General features: G+C 37.5%; 1 protein-coding gene across 26 annotated transcripts in view; it reads right to left on the reverse strand.

The window, feature by feature from the left end:
• Positions 1-13,768, reverse strand: part of CLASP1 (cytoplasmic linker associated protein 1) — a 269,463-nt gene that overhangs the window by 79,830 nt on the left and 175,865 nt on the right. For 17 of the 26 annotated variants that reach the window (XM_044242649.1, XM_044242648.1, XM_044242646.1 and 14 more), the window contains 3 exons: positions 5,984-6,088; positions 3,697-3,723; positions 1,749-1,916 (listed from right to left, as the gene is read on the reverse strand). In XM_044242649.1, coding sequence (XP_044098584.1) covers positions 1,749-1,916; positions 3,697-3,723; positions 5,984-6,088 — 300 coding nt within the window. The remainder of the gene's footprint in view (positions 1-1,748; positions 1,917-3,696; positions 3,724-5,983; positions 6,089-13,768) is intronic. The other 9 variants (XM_044242650.1, XM_044242647.1, XM_044242654.1 and 6 more) reach the window with 1 other exon arrangement.

Consider the following 13,768-nt stretch of genomic DNA (forward strand, 5'->3'; position numbering starts at 1 on the left):
AACCTAGGGCAGTTCCACTCCCAATTTCAAGAAAAAGTTAAAAAAAGGCAACTTTAATAATATAAAAAGTCAAGTCCCCCAAAATAAAGTATTTTTAAAAGTATGATACTAATCTGGATTGCTAAGATATATCTTATACATTTAGCTAACTACCAAAAAGGGACAGCCAAAACCTCACAACTAAATATGAAATCAAATGCATTTTCCAGACGAAACTAGATCCAAACATACATATGTTACATCCTCAAATCTGAAATTTAGATATTCTAGTCATGCAACTTTCCCTGGTGTATCCACATAACTTATTATTGCTGGATCCAAGTAACTTGTCAGCTCAGGGACCATGCTATTTAATGCCAACAGAAAGCTGGGATCATGTAGAAATTTCTCACTTGCTTTGGAAATGTTAGTCAAACCAACTCCTATCCACTCTACTTCTTAAATATGTCCCCCCACCCTCCCCGACTTCTCAGAGCTCAGGTGGCATTCAAGGACTTTTATAAGCAGTGCCCTCCCAGTCCCACTGCCCTCCTCTCCCACCTAACCCTGACAAACTTCCTTTGCTGCAGCTAAATGAATTACCTGTGGTTCCCAGAGCCCATTATGCTCCTTCCCCTGTTTCTGAACACATTCCTCTGTGCCCTGGAACACCTTTCTCCTTTTCTCCCTGCCTTGCCTAATCCTGCCTTACACATCATCAAAAATGGACCTCTTCTGGCAAGGCTCTCCTCTCCCAGTCCTTCCAGATTTCTCTCTTGGGAAGAATGTATCGTGTAGTCAAGGGCCCCAAGACACTCCTTTCCTATGGTCCCAGAGCACTGTGTAACAGTATCTGTCATACTATCTTACATTTCCATCCCTTAGACCACAAGCTCTTTGAAAATCAGAAGCTATTAACTGATCCTAAGGCTTAATAAAGTGCCTGTGCATCACAGGAAACAACAGTAAAGCTGTTGATGAGATAAATGAGAAAGAAAAGCCAACAGGACTTATATGGTTGTGCTCTGATTTCACATTAATAGATTTTTTACCCTTAGGAAACAGTAAAGGTATAAGAAAGAGTATGAACATAGATTTCTTAAATTACAAAAGATACCTTTTATATTAAAAAGATTATATATAAATTAGATTTGAAGAGAGTAAGCTGCTGAGAGTAATTCAGGTAATCCTACATGCTGTCACAAAGAAACTAAACACTGTAACAAAAATATTAACTGTAACAAAAATATTATATATTTGGTTTTCATTTGTTTCTAGTTTTCATGTTTGAAATATCTATACACATTCTTTGACCGTAATTCCACCAATTAGGTTAGAGAAGTTCCAAATCAAAATATACGTGGACCCTACAAATTGCTTTTGCAAGCATATACAGATTAATGGCTACTTAGTGCTAGTGCATGAAAGAAAGAGGAAAGGCAACACTGCTCCTAATTGTGAAGAAGACAATCCCGTCCATTCCCCCAGTTCTAACATTTTGTTAAGTGGCTCTAAAACACAAAAGCCCATGGTGACATAATTCTTTTCCATCAGTCTGAATGGTGAGGCCCATGTATTTTTCAGTTGTAATTCAAACCTGAACATGCCATAATCTGTAAAAAACACAAATCAGAGTGTCTTTTTAACAAAGGCAAAGTGACATCCTCAGTTCAAAAACAGATCTCTATTTCCAACATTAGACAAAGTCATTACAATAAAAATTATGACCAAGTTGGGAATGATGTTTTGAGGTCTTCGAGAATCCTTACCTAATCCTATTCGGTTTGGACTTGTTTCTCGGCTACATCCCTGACTCCTGGGAATCTTGCTTCGTTTTTCTGAAGAGGGGGTCACAGGTGGGCCTCTTGAGGAACCCCCAGCAAGGCCACCATAACCACTTCCCAACAATTTCCCTGGGGAACTTGACCGGCTGCCAGCTAAAAATGAAATAAAACAAAACTGAAGAATGGCTGTATATCAGGGAATAAACTAGAAGAATTTCAGAAGTCAGTAAGCACATTCATTTGGCTGAAATACTTTTGTATTAAAATGGCTTTATTGTTGGTAGTAGTACTATTTTCTTTAAAATAGAGCATAAGAAAACATCAAATATAAAAGAATGTTCAAACAAAGAATTATTACAGGTAGAATTCTACAAAAATGACAGTAAAATTGCTGATTCAAAGAGCAGGCTGAGTACAAACAGCTCCCTGTTCCACAGCAAATTTCTACAAATAATCACAAAGGTGTTTATTGTTTTGTATTTTTATTCTTTAAGAGTTGATATGTGAAAAATTTTAAGTGTAACCACTGGAAAAAGAGAATTCTAATGGAAGTTTCTTAAACATTAGTGGAAGAAAACAGATCTAAGAACATCCCATTAATTTAACAAATGGAAGAAAAGGAGGCAAGAAGATAACTAGAAACATGGTAAATAAAAATCACAAAATAAAATGGTAGGAATAAACTCAAACAAAATAAAATAGTAGGAATAAACTCAAACATAACCGTAATAAATGTGGCTGGATTAAATTCATCTATTACAAGATTCTTGGATTGGCTTTTAAAAAAATAAAATTCAACTGAATGTTGTTTATAAGAAATAAACAACATACCTAATACAAAACAATAAAACAGAATGAAACAGCACTAAACAAAGGACAAAGGATATCTCTTATTAATAAAAGAATCACTGTCAATGAAGACATAACAACCATGAACCTTTATGTTCCAAGTAACAGAGCCTTGAAATATAAAACATAAAATTGATAAAAATATAGGGAGATATTCAGAAGGCCATAATTATTAAGACACTTCTAAGAAAAATAACAACTAATGAAACAAATAACTAACATACCTCTCTGAAATTGACAGAGCAGTCAAAATTATACAGATATGTATAAACACACATCCCACATACACACATGTACAAAAAACCGAAGAAATTCTTTTCACTTTTCCACACATATTACAAAAACCAACTGTGTACTAAAAGAAATTTCAGAAATCTACAAAAGTATAAAATTATATAGACCACATGCCCTGAGATGTATACAAGAGAATCAGAAATTAAAAACAAATCATATAGTCAGTAATTTTTATAATTGACTAAGGGGCTGGATAGCTATATAACCATTACTCATGAGACAACATTTTTTCTTAAAGAAAACAGCAAAATTTTAAAGATCACATCAATACACCAAAATGGCAGTCATCTACTTAGATCACTCTCCTGAAGTAGAGAAGGCAACAAAATTCTCAAACATAAAATGCATGTTATTATGTACCAGAATAGAATGAATAAGGGATACAAACCCTTAAAATAACACTTAACCTGGAAACACACACACACCTTCATCATTCAAATGAATCATTAAGGTAACCACTCACAAGAATTTGGACTTTATAATGACAGCTACAATTCAAAATGAAATTCATTATAAAAATCAGTGGTACACATCACCATGAAAAAGAACCGGTCTCGGGATTTATTAATCTTGCCCATAAACTTTGGGCACCCAAATGAACTATTAAGCTGTGTAAAAGGAGAAAAGAAATCCATTCCAAACTCTAGAACTTGAACATACAGAAAAAATGCAGAAAGATTAACTAAGCTCAAAATAAACACAGAAATTAATATTGTGCAAGGAACATGGGACATGGCGGGGGGGAGAACGCAAAAAAAAAAAAAAAAAGGCAAGAAAAGAAATGGCTTACCACCAGCAGGATTAGCAGATCTGGATCCTTGATTATGAGAGCAGACCAAAGGACAGGCAAAAAGTGGATTAAAAGACAATAGCACAATACAGAAGGTCAGCATGCAACACAAGACAAATATCTTTGTTCACAAACACATTAGCAAAATAGCTTTTTCTTCTAGGTCTTTTCCCTCCTAGACTACTTTTGTACTTATGCTTCTCATAGTCGTATGATACTCTATCAGCCTTTATTTCAGGTCTGTTCATGAAACGCTTAGGAACCTGCAATGTGCCAGGCCTGGGGCCAGGTGGAGGAGATGCAGAGAAGACAAGTGTTTTGGCCTCCAGCAGCTCATCTCTTCTCTAGTTTTGAGCAAGCGAAGAAAAGTGACTGCATCCTACTCGTTCATGCACCTCTACCACCTTAACTAGAACATTGCACAGAGCAAGCACTCGATAAACATCATGAATTTAAAGAAACTGCTACTAAGTAGTTTCACCTGAATGTCCTATGCCAAATCCTCAAACATTTAAATATATTAATCTCCACATATTTGAATCCTCAAACATTTAAAATATGCTGTTAAGGGCCCTAAATCCAATGTTAATGAAATCTACTTAATATTATACCAGGACTACAAATGCTAGTGTATCTATCTACATTTGTAAAACATAAAAATATGCTCATTTTTACTTCCTATTAAAACCATTTTTTTAAACACTTAATTTATATGCCTAAGTTTGAGGTCCAGTCTTGATTGTTTGCTGGTGCTGTCTCAGACCTTCCTGTGAGTGGAATTTAGCGAGTAAAGTGAAACTGAAGACTTGTAAAGTGGAGCCCCAAGCCTGGATGCAGGATTTCTACAGGCCTGAAGGGGTAATGCTCCTTGCCCTCACCCCCACTACAGAAGCCAGTAGTCTTCACCACCTCAGACGCAGATGAGCCAGACTACTGGCAAGAACGCCTGCAGAGGCCAATGCCAGTGAATAGCAGACAGAAAAAAATGTAAAGTACTGTTCAACCCTCCCTCTCCAAGAAAGGAACTAACATGGTACAGCTAAAAATCTAGACATTTTTTATTAAACTTAATTTTAATATACTAACCCATATTTTGAGTTTTGAACATTTTTGTCAAGACTTTCTGTGCGAGAAAACCTGACTCAAATATATGAGGTCATGACAGAACGTTCTCTCCATCTGTGACTCCAGGCATCACTAGGGTTCAATAGAATAACCAGAGCCGGCATGCTGTTCTCAAGGTAGAAGTTGCTGGGCCAAGCACAGATGCACAACGTATGCTATATTGCATACACCTGTGTGATGCCCCAGAAGCCTGCGTTTCTGCATCAGACAAGCCCAGCAGCAGTGATCACCGGCGTCACACCTTCTTTTCAGAAAGGCATTACGCTTGTTTAACGTGAGGTCTAGAGTTACCAGAGGGACAGGGGAGAGTATCTGAATTCACAAGGAGCTGAGAAAGGCATTCTAAAAACTAAGGCAAACCTAAGGTTTGGCCACAGACTCTCTACGTGAGCCAGACAGCTCCTGGGGCCACAAAGGAGGTGGACACATAGGGGCTGGGGAGCGACCCTGTGCAGCTCTCAGGGAAGGGGAGCCTTCCCCCACCATATGCACCTGGACACCCAGCTCTATGCACACAGAGGGAGTGGGGGACTCAAAGGCACGTGTGGCTGGGAGGTGAGACACCAGGGTGCTCCTAAGAGTGAGGTGAACACATCCCTTCCATCTGTGGCTGCTTTCATGGCCGATGCTAACAAGCCAAGTGACTCGACATGTACAGACAAGCAGTAATGGAAGCAAGAGCAGCGGGGCAAAGCAGGAGCCCACACTGGCAGGAAGAAGAGAGCAGGCTGCAAATGTTAGAACACAGGGTTAATGGGGAGAGCTTTTAATGGATTTGCTTATTACCACTGAAAGAGAACTCCACGTTAAAATAATCCCCAGGTACTGCTCTTAAATTACATCAGAGGGAGTCCTTATCAACAGTAAAATGGGTCACAGCCCAGGTAGGTCTCAATTTGAGATGCCTGAGCCAAGGGAGAGAAGCCACATTTTAATATTTAATGCTTAATAATACAAAATTTAAATCCTGGCCAGGAGACAAAAGCACCCTGGAATAGTCCATGCTGTAAGCTTACCCACAAACATCAAGACTATTCACGGCAGCTTAGAGCCACACAAATGCTTCTCCCCTGAAGTACTGAAAATACTACCAATTCTTCAACCGTAGAGTGGGCTGCTGAACAAAACTGAGATAACAGAGAGTATAAAATATGCTTCTTACGCTGGGACTGTGAAACCACTTTGGCGCGGCTGCGGCCTCGATTGTCAGGTGTGGTGGCGACATTGGTGGCGCTCCCGGAGCTCTGCCGTCGCGTGCGGATCCGACCTGGAAGATGCAGCAAAAACAGGGTTTCCATCATGTTTTTTTAAGTAGGTGTGACTGACTCCAGAGAACCACCCACACCATGAACAAGTGGCATTGAATGGGCCACCCGCTAGGACGTGGGTCTTCCTCATGGGCGATCCTGACCCATTTCCGTGTGCACATGCAGTGCATCTTGTCCGCGCACCCAAGTTCTACAGCTAAGTTAGCAACTTCTGAGAGCCATGAACCTGCAAGGTGCTTCTGTTACAAGGGTTCTAGCATATTATATTTTCTGATGAGGAGCTGATATCTATTACAGGGTTGTTTTTTTTCACATTAAACTCTCTTTTTTATTACCTATAAATCTGTCAAATTTCCAAAGGCAGAAAATATTAGCTATCATCTTATGAAAAATACTACGGAAAAAAAGAGTAAATACAAAACAAAGCAAAATAAAATAAAATAAAACAAAACACAACAAAAAGCCAAAAAACCAAACCCTTAAATCAGCAATCAACAAAAGCTAGAGCACCCTGGAGAATAAATGTGTTTTGATATGCAGCACTAAACTTCTATTTTAAAGCATGTATGCCAACAAGTTCCTAAGCTGCAAAAGATGAAGACAGAATCAGTGTTATAAGAGTAGCAAGAGAAACAGTGACCTAAAAATAATGCAATGTCACAGGCGTTTAAAGAATTTACCATTGTAAGTAAAGCAATCTGTTAACTCCCATTATTAAGCCATGAAACCACAAAACAAAAGTGAACTCAGAAATGCAAAATCATTGATAACCAGACTAGTATGGTTAGAGATTAAACTTTTTAAAATTCAGGGCTTCTTTGGTTTTGGGTGGGCACAAAATGTCTCTCCTGCTATACTTCGGTCAGAACAATCTGATAGGGAAAACACAAACCAACGGAACTCACGCTGGCAACTTAACATTGCTCAAAACCACTTCTACCTCATCATTTAAGAAAGCTTACAGATAAAGAATACAGGAAAACAAATCCTAAGGCTTGAAAAAGGTTCAAGAAAGGGAGGTAAGGAGCAATAAAAGTATTGCATTAAGAAAAAAATTAAAACTAGAAAGAATCAATAACTTTTAATCACAGCTGAAGTAAAGACTCACAAATTCTAGAATCTATACAAAGAGCTACATGTATGGTATTATACTAAGAGCTGTATATGTGTGAACTTGGAATCCTCCTAAGAACATATAATTATTCTCATATGACAGATGAGAAGAGGAGAAATGGGAGGGGGGGATTCATTAATTTGTCCAAGGCCACATCACTGGTTTAGCTACCTGTGCCTGCCTGCCTGGCCATTTTATATTCTTAAGGAAGTCACCAAGCTAAATTAAGGCAGTCACCAAGGCAAAGTGAACATGAAAAACCAACTGAATCTCACTTCCTATTTTAAATTTACTGCAAAACATTTAGGTCACAAAAAGGTATTTTAAATGAACATCCATACCCATTCAGCTTAAAAAATAAAAATCTTTGCTAATGTCCCTGTACCTCCTACTTTCTCCCAACATTTAGTAACCTGATCCTAAACCCAGTGTTCATTATCCCCCTGCATTTCTTTAAACTTTTAATATCGTTGTATAACCATGAAACAGATGGCATTATTTTATATATTTTAAGTGCTTTTAGTTATACCATAGGGTATATATTTTTCCAAAACTTACTGTTATGCTCAACATTTTTTTTGTGAGGTCACTTATGGAAATTATTTTTCTGCAGGAGGTAAAGGAGAGATGTTTTATTTTTTCCATAGGACTACCAACGTCCAAATACATTTTCTTAATCCCTTTCTTACTGATCTACAAAGCCATCTTTTGTCATTTACCAAGTACTTAAATGCATATGTAGGCTTCTCAATTGTCTAGTCTATCCCATTGGTCCACGTGTCCACACTGGTGCAACATCAAAATGTTGTGATAAGCTTAAAAAGAAAAAATCTTGCTAATTGGAAATCAACCCACTTTTTCTTAAAGCCTTTGCTCTCTTCCACATGCATCTAAAGATTCAGTTTAAAAAGACCTGTTGAAATCTTAACTGGCATTATATGAACTGCAGGGTTAATCTGAAGGATGGCGGGGGGAATAAGACAGCTTTATGATATTGATCTTTCCATGTTTTTTCCTTCATTTATCTCACTTTCTTCAATGTCTTACAATAAAGCTTTATCTTTCCTAAAAGCCTTACTCAATTCTTACAGATTTATTCAAAGGTGCCTTATTTTTATGACGCACTAGATTTTCTAACTTCTTGACAAACGTGAATGTAATTAATCTTTATATTTTGATCTTAATTCTGGGAACCTTGCTAAACTTTTGTTAATTTTACTAACTTGTATGTAGATTATCTGCAGTTATGTAAATAGAATACCATCTACAAACAAGACTTCAGTTTTTTCCCTTTGAACTCCACCCTTTCATTTCTCTGCCTTTATCCCACTGTCTCAGACATGTAGTCCACACCTATACAGGTAGGATTTGCTACTCTGAGTCACATTAAGCAAAAAAAATTCTGGAATTTCACAAAAACTAGGATATTTCAACAGACTAAGAGAACTCCTTTATTATTCCTAATTGCTAATAATTTGCCAAAATGTTGAATTTTTTGATGCTTTCTCTGCATCTTCTGAGATAAGAGGATTCTTCTCTTAGATGCGCTGAGCTCCATCTGGAAGTTTCTAAGCTATTAAACCTGAGATAAGGGGCACCCGGGTGGCTCAGTCACTTAAGCACCTACACTTGGCTTGGGTCATGATCTCAGGGTCCTAGGATTGAGCCCTGCATGGGGCTCCGTACTCTTCTCCCTCCACTGAGTCTGCTTCTCCCTCTCCCTGCCACTCCCCCTGCCTGTATGCTGACTCTCTCTGTCAAAAAAAAAAAACAATTAATAAAATCTTTAAAAGCAAAAACAAAAAACCTGAGACAAACTCCTATGCTCATAATATACACACTCACAATGTCTCAACCGTACTTCCTCTGGTTTAGTTCTAAGGCTATGCCAGCTCCATTAATGAGAAAAATATTCCCACTTTATCTTCTTGGAATTGATGGAAGACTGGGATTATCCAATTCCTCATAAGACTGTATTTCTTAATCCTGTCTAGTGAATGTTTAATTCCTATTTCATTAACTTGTACTCTTATCTTTATTATTTCTTTCCTACTCTCCTTTGGGTTTATTCTGTTATTTTTCTAACAAATTGGAAACAACCTCCTGTTTCTCTTCTAATATAAACTCAAGGCTTGGGGCGCCTGGGTGGCTCAGTGGGTTAAGCCGCTGCCTTCGGCTCAGGTCATGATCTCAGGGTCCTGGGATCGAGTCCCGCATCAGGCTCTCTGCTCAGCAGGGAGCCTGCTTCCTCCTCTCTCTCTGCCTGCCTCTCTGCCTACTTGTAATCTCTCTCTCTGTCAAATAAATAAATAAAATCTTTAAAAAAAAAATAAATAAACTCAAGGCTATGAATTTCCCTCTAAGAACTGCTTTTGCTTCATTCCATGAGGACTGATATGTAGTTCAACATAATGTGTTGCCTTAAAAAATATGTATTTCTAGGTCTCATTTGTTTGTGTTTTGCTTTGGAAAAATAAGCTGGATCTGTATTTCGTACTTTACAACAAGAAAAACAGCAAATGAACCTAAGATTAAAATGTAAAACACAAAACCATAAAAGTTCTAAAAGAAAACATAGGAGAAATCCTTTGTAACTTACAATGGAAAAGTCCATTCTAGCTATGACAAAATTAAAACCATCAGAAAACTGAGAAGTCTGCTTAATTTTTTGCAAAATCTCAGTATGACAAGAATAAAACTATGAACAAGTTAAGGAAAAGGACAAATTAGGAAAAATTATTTGCAATTCAAATCACAAAGGGCTAATTTCCTTAACATATAAAAGGTTTCTAGGAATCAATAAGAAGTCCACCAACCAGCCTGTGCTGATAAATGTTTAACAACTGGCAGTGGGGGAGGGTTCCTACCAATCAGTGTTTTCCAGTTTCTCTGGTGTAAATATTCCCCACCATGGCCAGTTTCAGGCTACTAACATGAAATCAACCAGATTCCAAATGTCCAAAAATTTAACAAATGGCTGTCATGAAATAGTTCAAGACAGCTCCAGCACACCACTGCTGCAACCCAATAAAGAATGGACAAAAGCTAGGAAAAGACAGTTAACAGACAATAGAAATAGTTCTTGAGCATATGAGATATTGTTCGGCCTCACTCAGTAAGAAAATTAAAATGATATTAAGAATGCCATTTATCGATTACATATCAGAGTGGCAAAAATCCAAGAATACGCTGATAGTCTAGTGTGTAGGAAAAGAGGCACTGTCATTGGTGCTGGGAGTGGAAATTAGTACAGCCTCTGTAAAAAGTTATTTGGCAATATCCACCACAATTAAAAATGCATGCACTTTTTAATCCAACAATTCCACTTTAGTTTATGCAACTGATATACTTGCACCCATACAAAATGATAGTATATAAGAGGTTATATTCATGGCAGCATTGTTTATAATAACAAAACTCTGCAAATAATCCCAGTGTCTATCAAAATGGGGCTGGCTGAGTAAGGTAATCCACATAGTGGAATGCAATACAGTGATAATCAAGAATGAGGATGCCCTCTCTAACCTAATATGGAAGGATCTTACGATATGTTAAGTAAAAATCACCAAGATGCAGAATGGTATGTATAAATATGCTATCTTTTAGGTTTTAAGAATGGAAGAAAATATGATTTTTATATTGCTTTTATATGCCAAGAAACTCTTGATAGAAAAGAAACAAAAAGTTGTTAGACTGGTGTGGAAGGGAAAGAAGTGGTAACTAGGCAAATGAAGAGATAAGATTGTGTACCTCCTACTATCTTTGAGCTTTGAACTACATGAATGTGTTACATATTCAGAAATTTATATATACATATGTATATTTTTCAGACACATGAAAGTTCTTAGTTTATTAATCCTCTCATAAAAAATCTGCACAATCCCCACAGACAGTTACCACAAAATCTTTACTCCTGTTGTCCAATCTCCAGCTCACTTCTTTTTGCCAGCACCAACAATGGTTTTTAGAATCCCTGACTTTCTTTATTCTGTTCTTGCATTCCTTTCATTGTTTTTTTGATGACTTTTTTCTTCTCATATAGGCCACATCTTGCAAATCTGTGTCTGGCTCCTTTTTTCTTTGCATATTCCAAGGAATCCTAAATCATGCAAAAGCCCACTGTCTTGCCACAACCAAAATGGGTTCTGATTCCAAATACAAAGATGACATCTGATGTGGTCTGATAGATACATTTTTGACTAGTTTTTCCCAAATTTCTGTCTTAGGTACCATTGCCTTTCCAGGATGAAGAACATCAGTGACCTTCTGTTCCACTGAAATAGTTGGTCGGTCATGGAACTTCCTGGTCTGGATAGTTACTATGTCATTCATGATGGTGACTGAGCCTCAAACAGCCAGGGAGGAAAAGAGTTAGAAGTTTATATTTTTGTAGATCACTCACTACAAAGGTGAATTTGCAAACGCTTTTCAGTGTACTTTGAGGCTATTTTTTTTTTTTTTAAGATTTTATTTACCCATTTGACAGAGATCACAAGTAGGCAGAGAGGCTGGCAGGGAGAGTGGAGGAAGCAGGCTCCCTGTGGAGCAAAGAGCCCGATGTGAGGTCTCAATCCCAGGACCCTGGGATCATGACCCGAGCTGAAGACAGAGGCTTTAACCCAGGAGCCCCAGACGCTATTTTTATAAAATCATTAAAATTCAGGATGATTACATCTTTGTGATCTACTAATTTTTATTATATAGAATCCTCTTTGTCTCAAAGTAAAGGTTTTACCTTATTTTTTGTTATTACTAGATTTTTTTTAGATTTTTAAAAATTTATTGAGAGAGAGAGAGAGAGAGAGAATGAGAGATCATGAGAGGGGGGTCAGAGGGAGAAGCAGACTCCCTGCTGAGCAAGGAGGGAGGACGCAATCCTGGGACTCCAGGATCATGACCTGAGCCAAAGACAGTCACCTAACCAACTGAGACACCCAGGAGCCCCATTAACAGATTTTCAACAGCTTCCATTTACTTTGCAGCTCTTATCCTTTGTCTTTTATTCTATCTGCAGCCTTATCTTTTAAAAGGCTTGTCCCTTTAAATTTCACATAGCTGGATCTTTAAAAACAATCAAGTCTAACAATCTATTTTAACTGCAAAGTTTAGCTCATGTGAGCTTATTTTTACCATCTTATATCACACTTGTCTTTTCATTTTCCTTTTAGCCTCTTTTGTTTCCTTCTTTTGTCTTAGTTTTTTAAGGTTATGCTTTCCTATCTTTTAAGGTCTCATAAATTAAAATAACATTATTAAAAACAGCTTCGGTGAAATCATACTTTTGGGGAGACGGGAGTTTGAAAACCTCTTATTTTTTGTATGTGTTTGAACTTTATTTTTTTTATTATGTTAGTCACCATACAGTACTTCATTAGTTTTTGATGAAGTGTTCCAATTTATTATTTGCATAGAACATTCAGCACTCTTCCCATGTGCCCTCTTTAATACCCCTCTCTTTTTAAACTGAACTTTTCATTTTGAGATAACTGTAGATTCTGATGCATCTGTAAGATGGAAGAGGCTGTTAAGAGGGAGCCTGTGTACTCTTTACCCAGATTCCCTGTATGATAGCATCTTTAAAAACTGCAGTGCAAAATGAGGAGCAGGACATGGATGGTGATATGCTCCATCTATCTTACCCAGATTTCCCCAGTTTTATTTGTACGTAAACTCTAGCTTTCCTTTGTGGGTAGTCGCTTTGTCTTTCTGGCTGCTTTAATACATTCTTTTTCAGTCTGTGGTGTTCTGCCATTTCACCATTTGTCTGTCTTGCTTGGGATTTGCTGGGTTATTGGAGTTTGTGGGTTCGAGTCTTTGATTGATTCTGAAGAATTCCCAGCCATCACCTCTTCAAATACTGTCTGCCCCATTCTCTCTTTGTTAAATGTCTGCACCACGTTCCACATAACTTTATATCTGTCATATTTCAACTCTACCCTTCGCACTGTACTCTGGACAGTACTTTCCTGTCTTGAATTCATGAATTCTCTTATGCTACAATGATACTGCTGCTCAATTTACCCACTGAGTTCATTTTAATAGTTTGCTGTATTTTCATTTCTAGAAGATCCATTTATTCTTCAAAACCTACCTGGTCATTCTTTATAGTCTCTTACTCCTTTGCTGGTCTTCCCAAAATTTCTTTTTATTTCTTTAAATATTAAGACAATGAAATGATTCCTCTTCTTGGAACTTTATAGAAATTCTTTAAGATCCAAACTGAAGTTGTATTCTTCCAATGAGGATTTATGTTGGCTTCTGCTAGCGTCTTGTGGACATAAGCAATCCACAGCCACTTTAATATGATTTATCTATTTGGGTTTTCAGACCACAAAGTGTAAATTCTGATCCAAAAACTACATAAAAGTGCAATTTATGGTTGCAAATTCTGAGGGAAGATTATTGCCCCCCTCTACCCAATATCAAGGTTGAGAAATGGGCAAAAATTCCCTCCTAGTTTAGTGGACTTAACTTTCTGTTCCTCAGTCATGATCAGGTCTTGGGTAGGCTCCACTTTACCTCTTGTCCTTCATAACCTGCATACCCATCAAAGGAAATGGCCAAC

This window comes from Neovison vison, chromosome 3 (genome assembly GCF_020171115.1).
Source record: "Neovison vison isolate M4711 chromosome 3, ASM_NN_V1, whole genome shotgun sequence".
Classification (NCBI taxonomy): Eukaryota; Metazoa; Chordata; class Mammalia; order Carnivora; family Mustelidae; genus Neogale; species Neogale vison.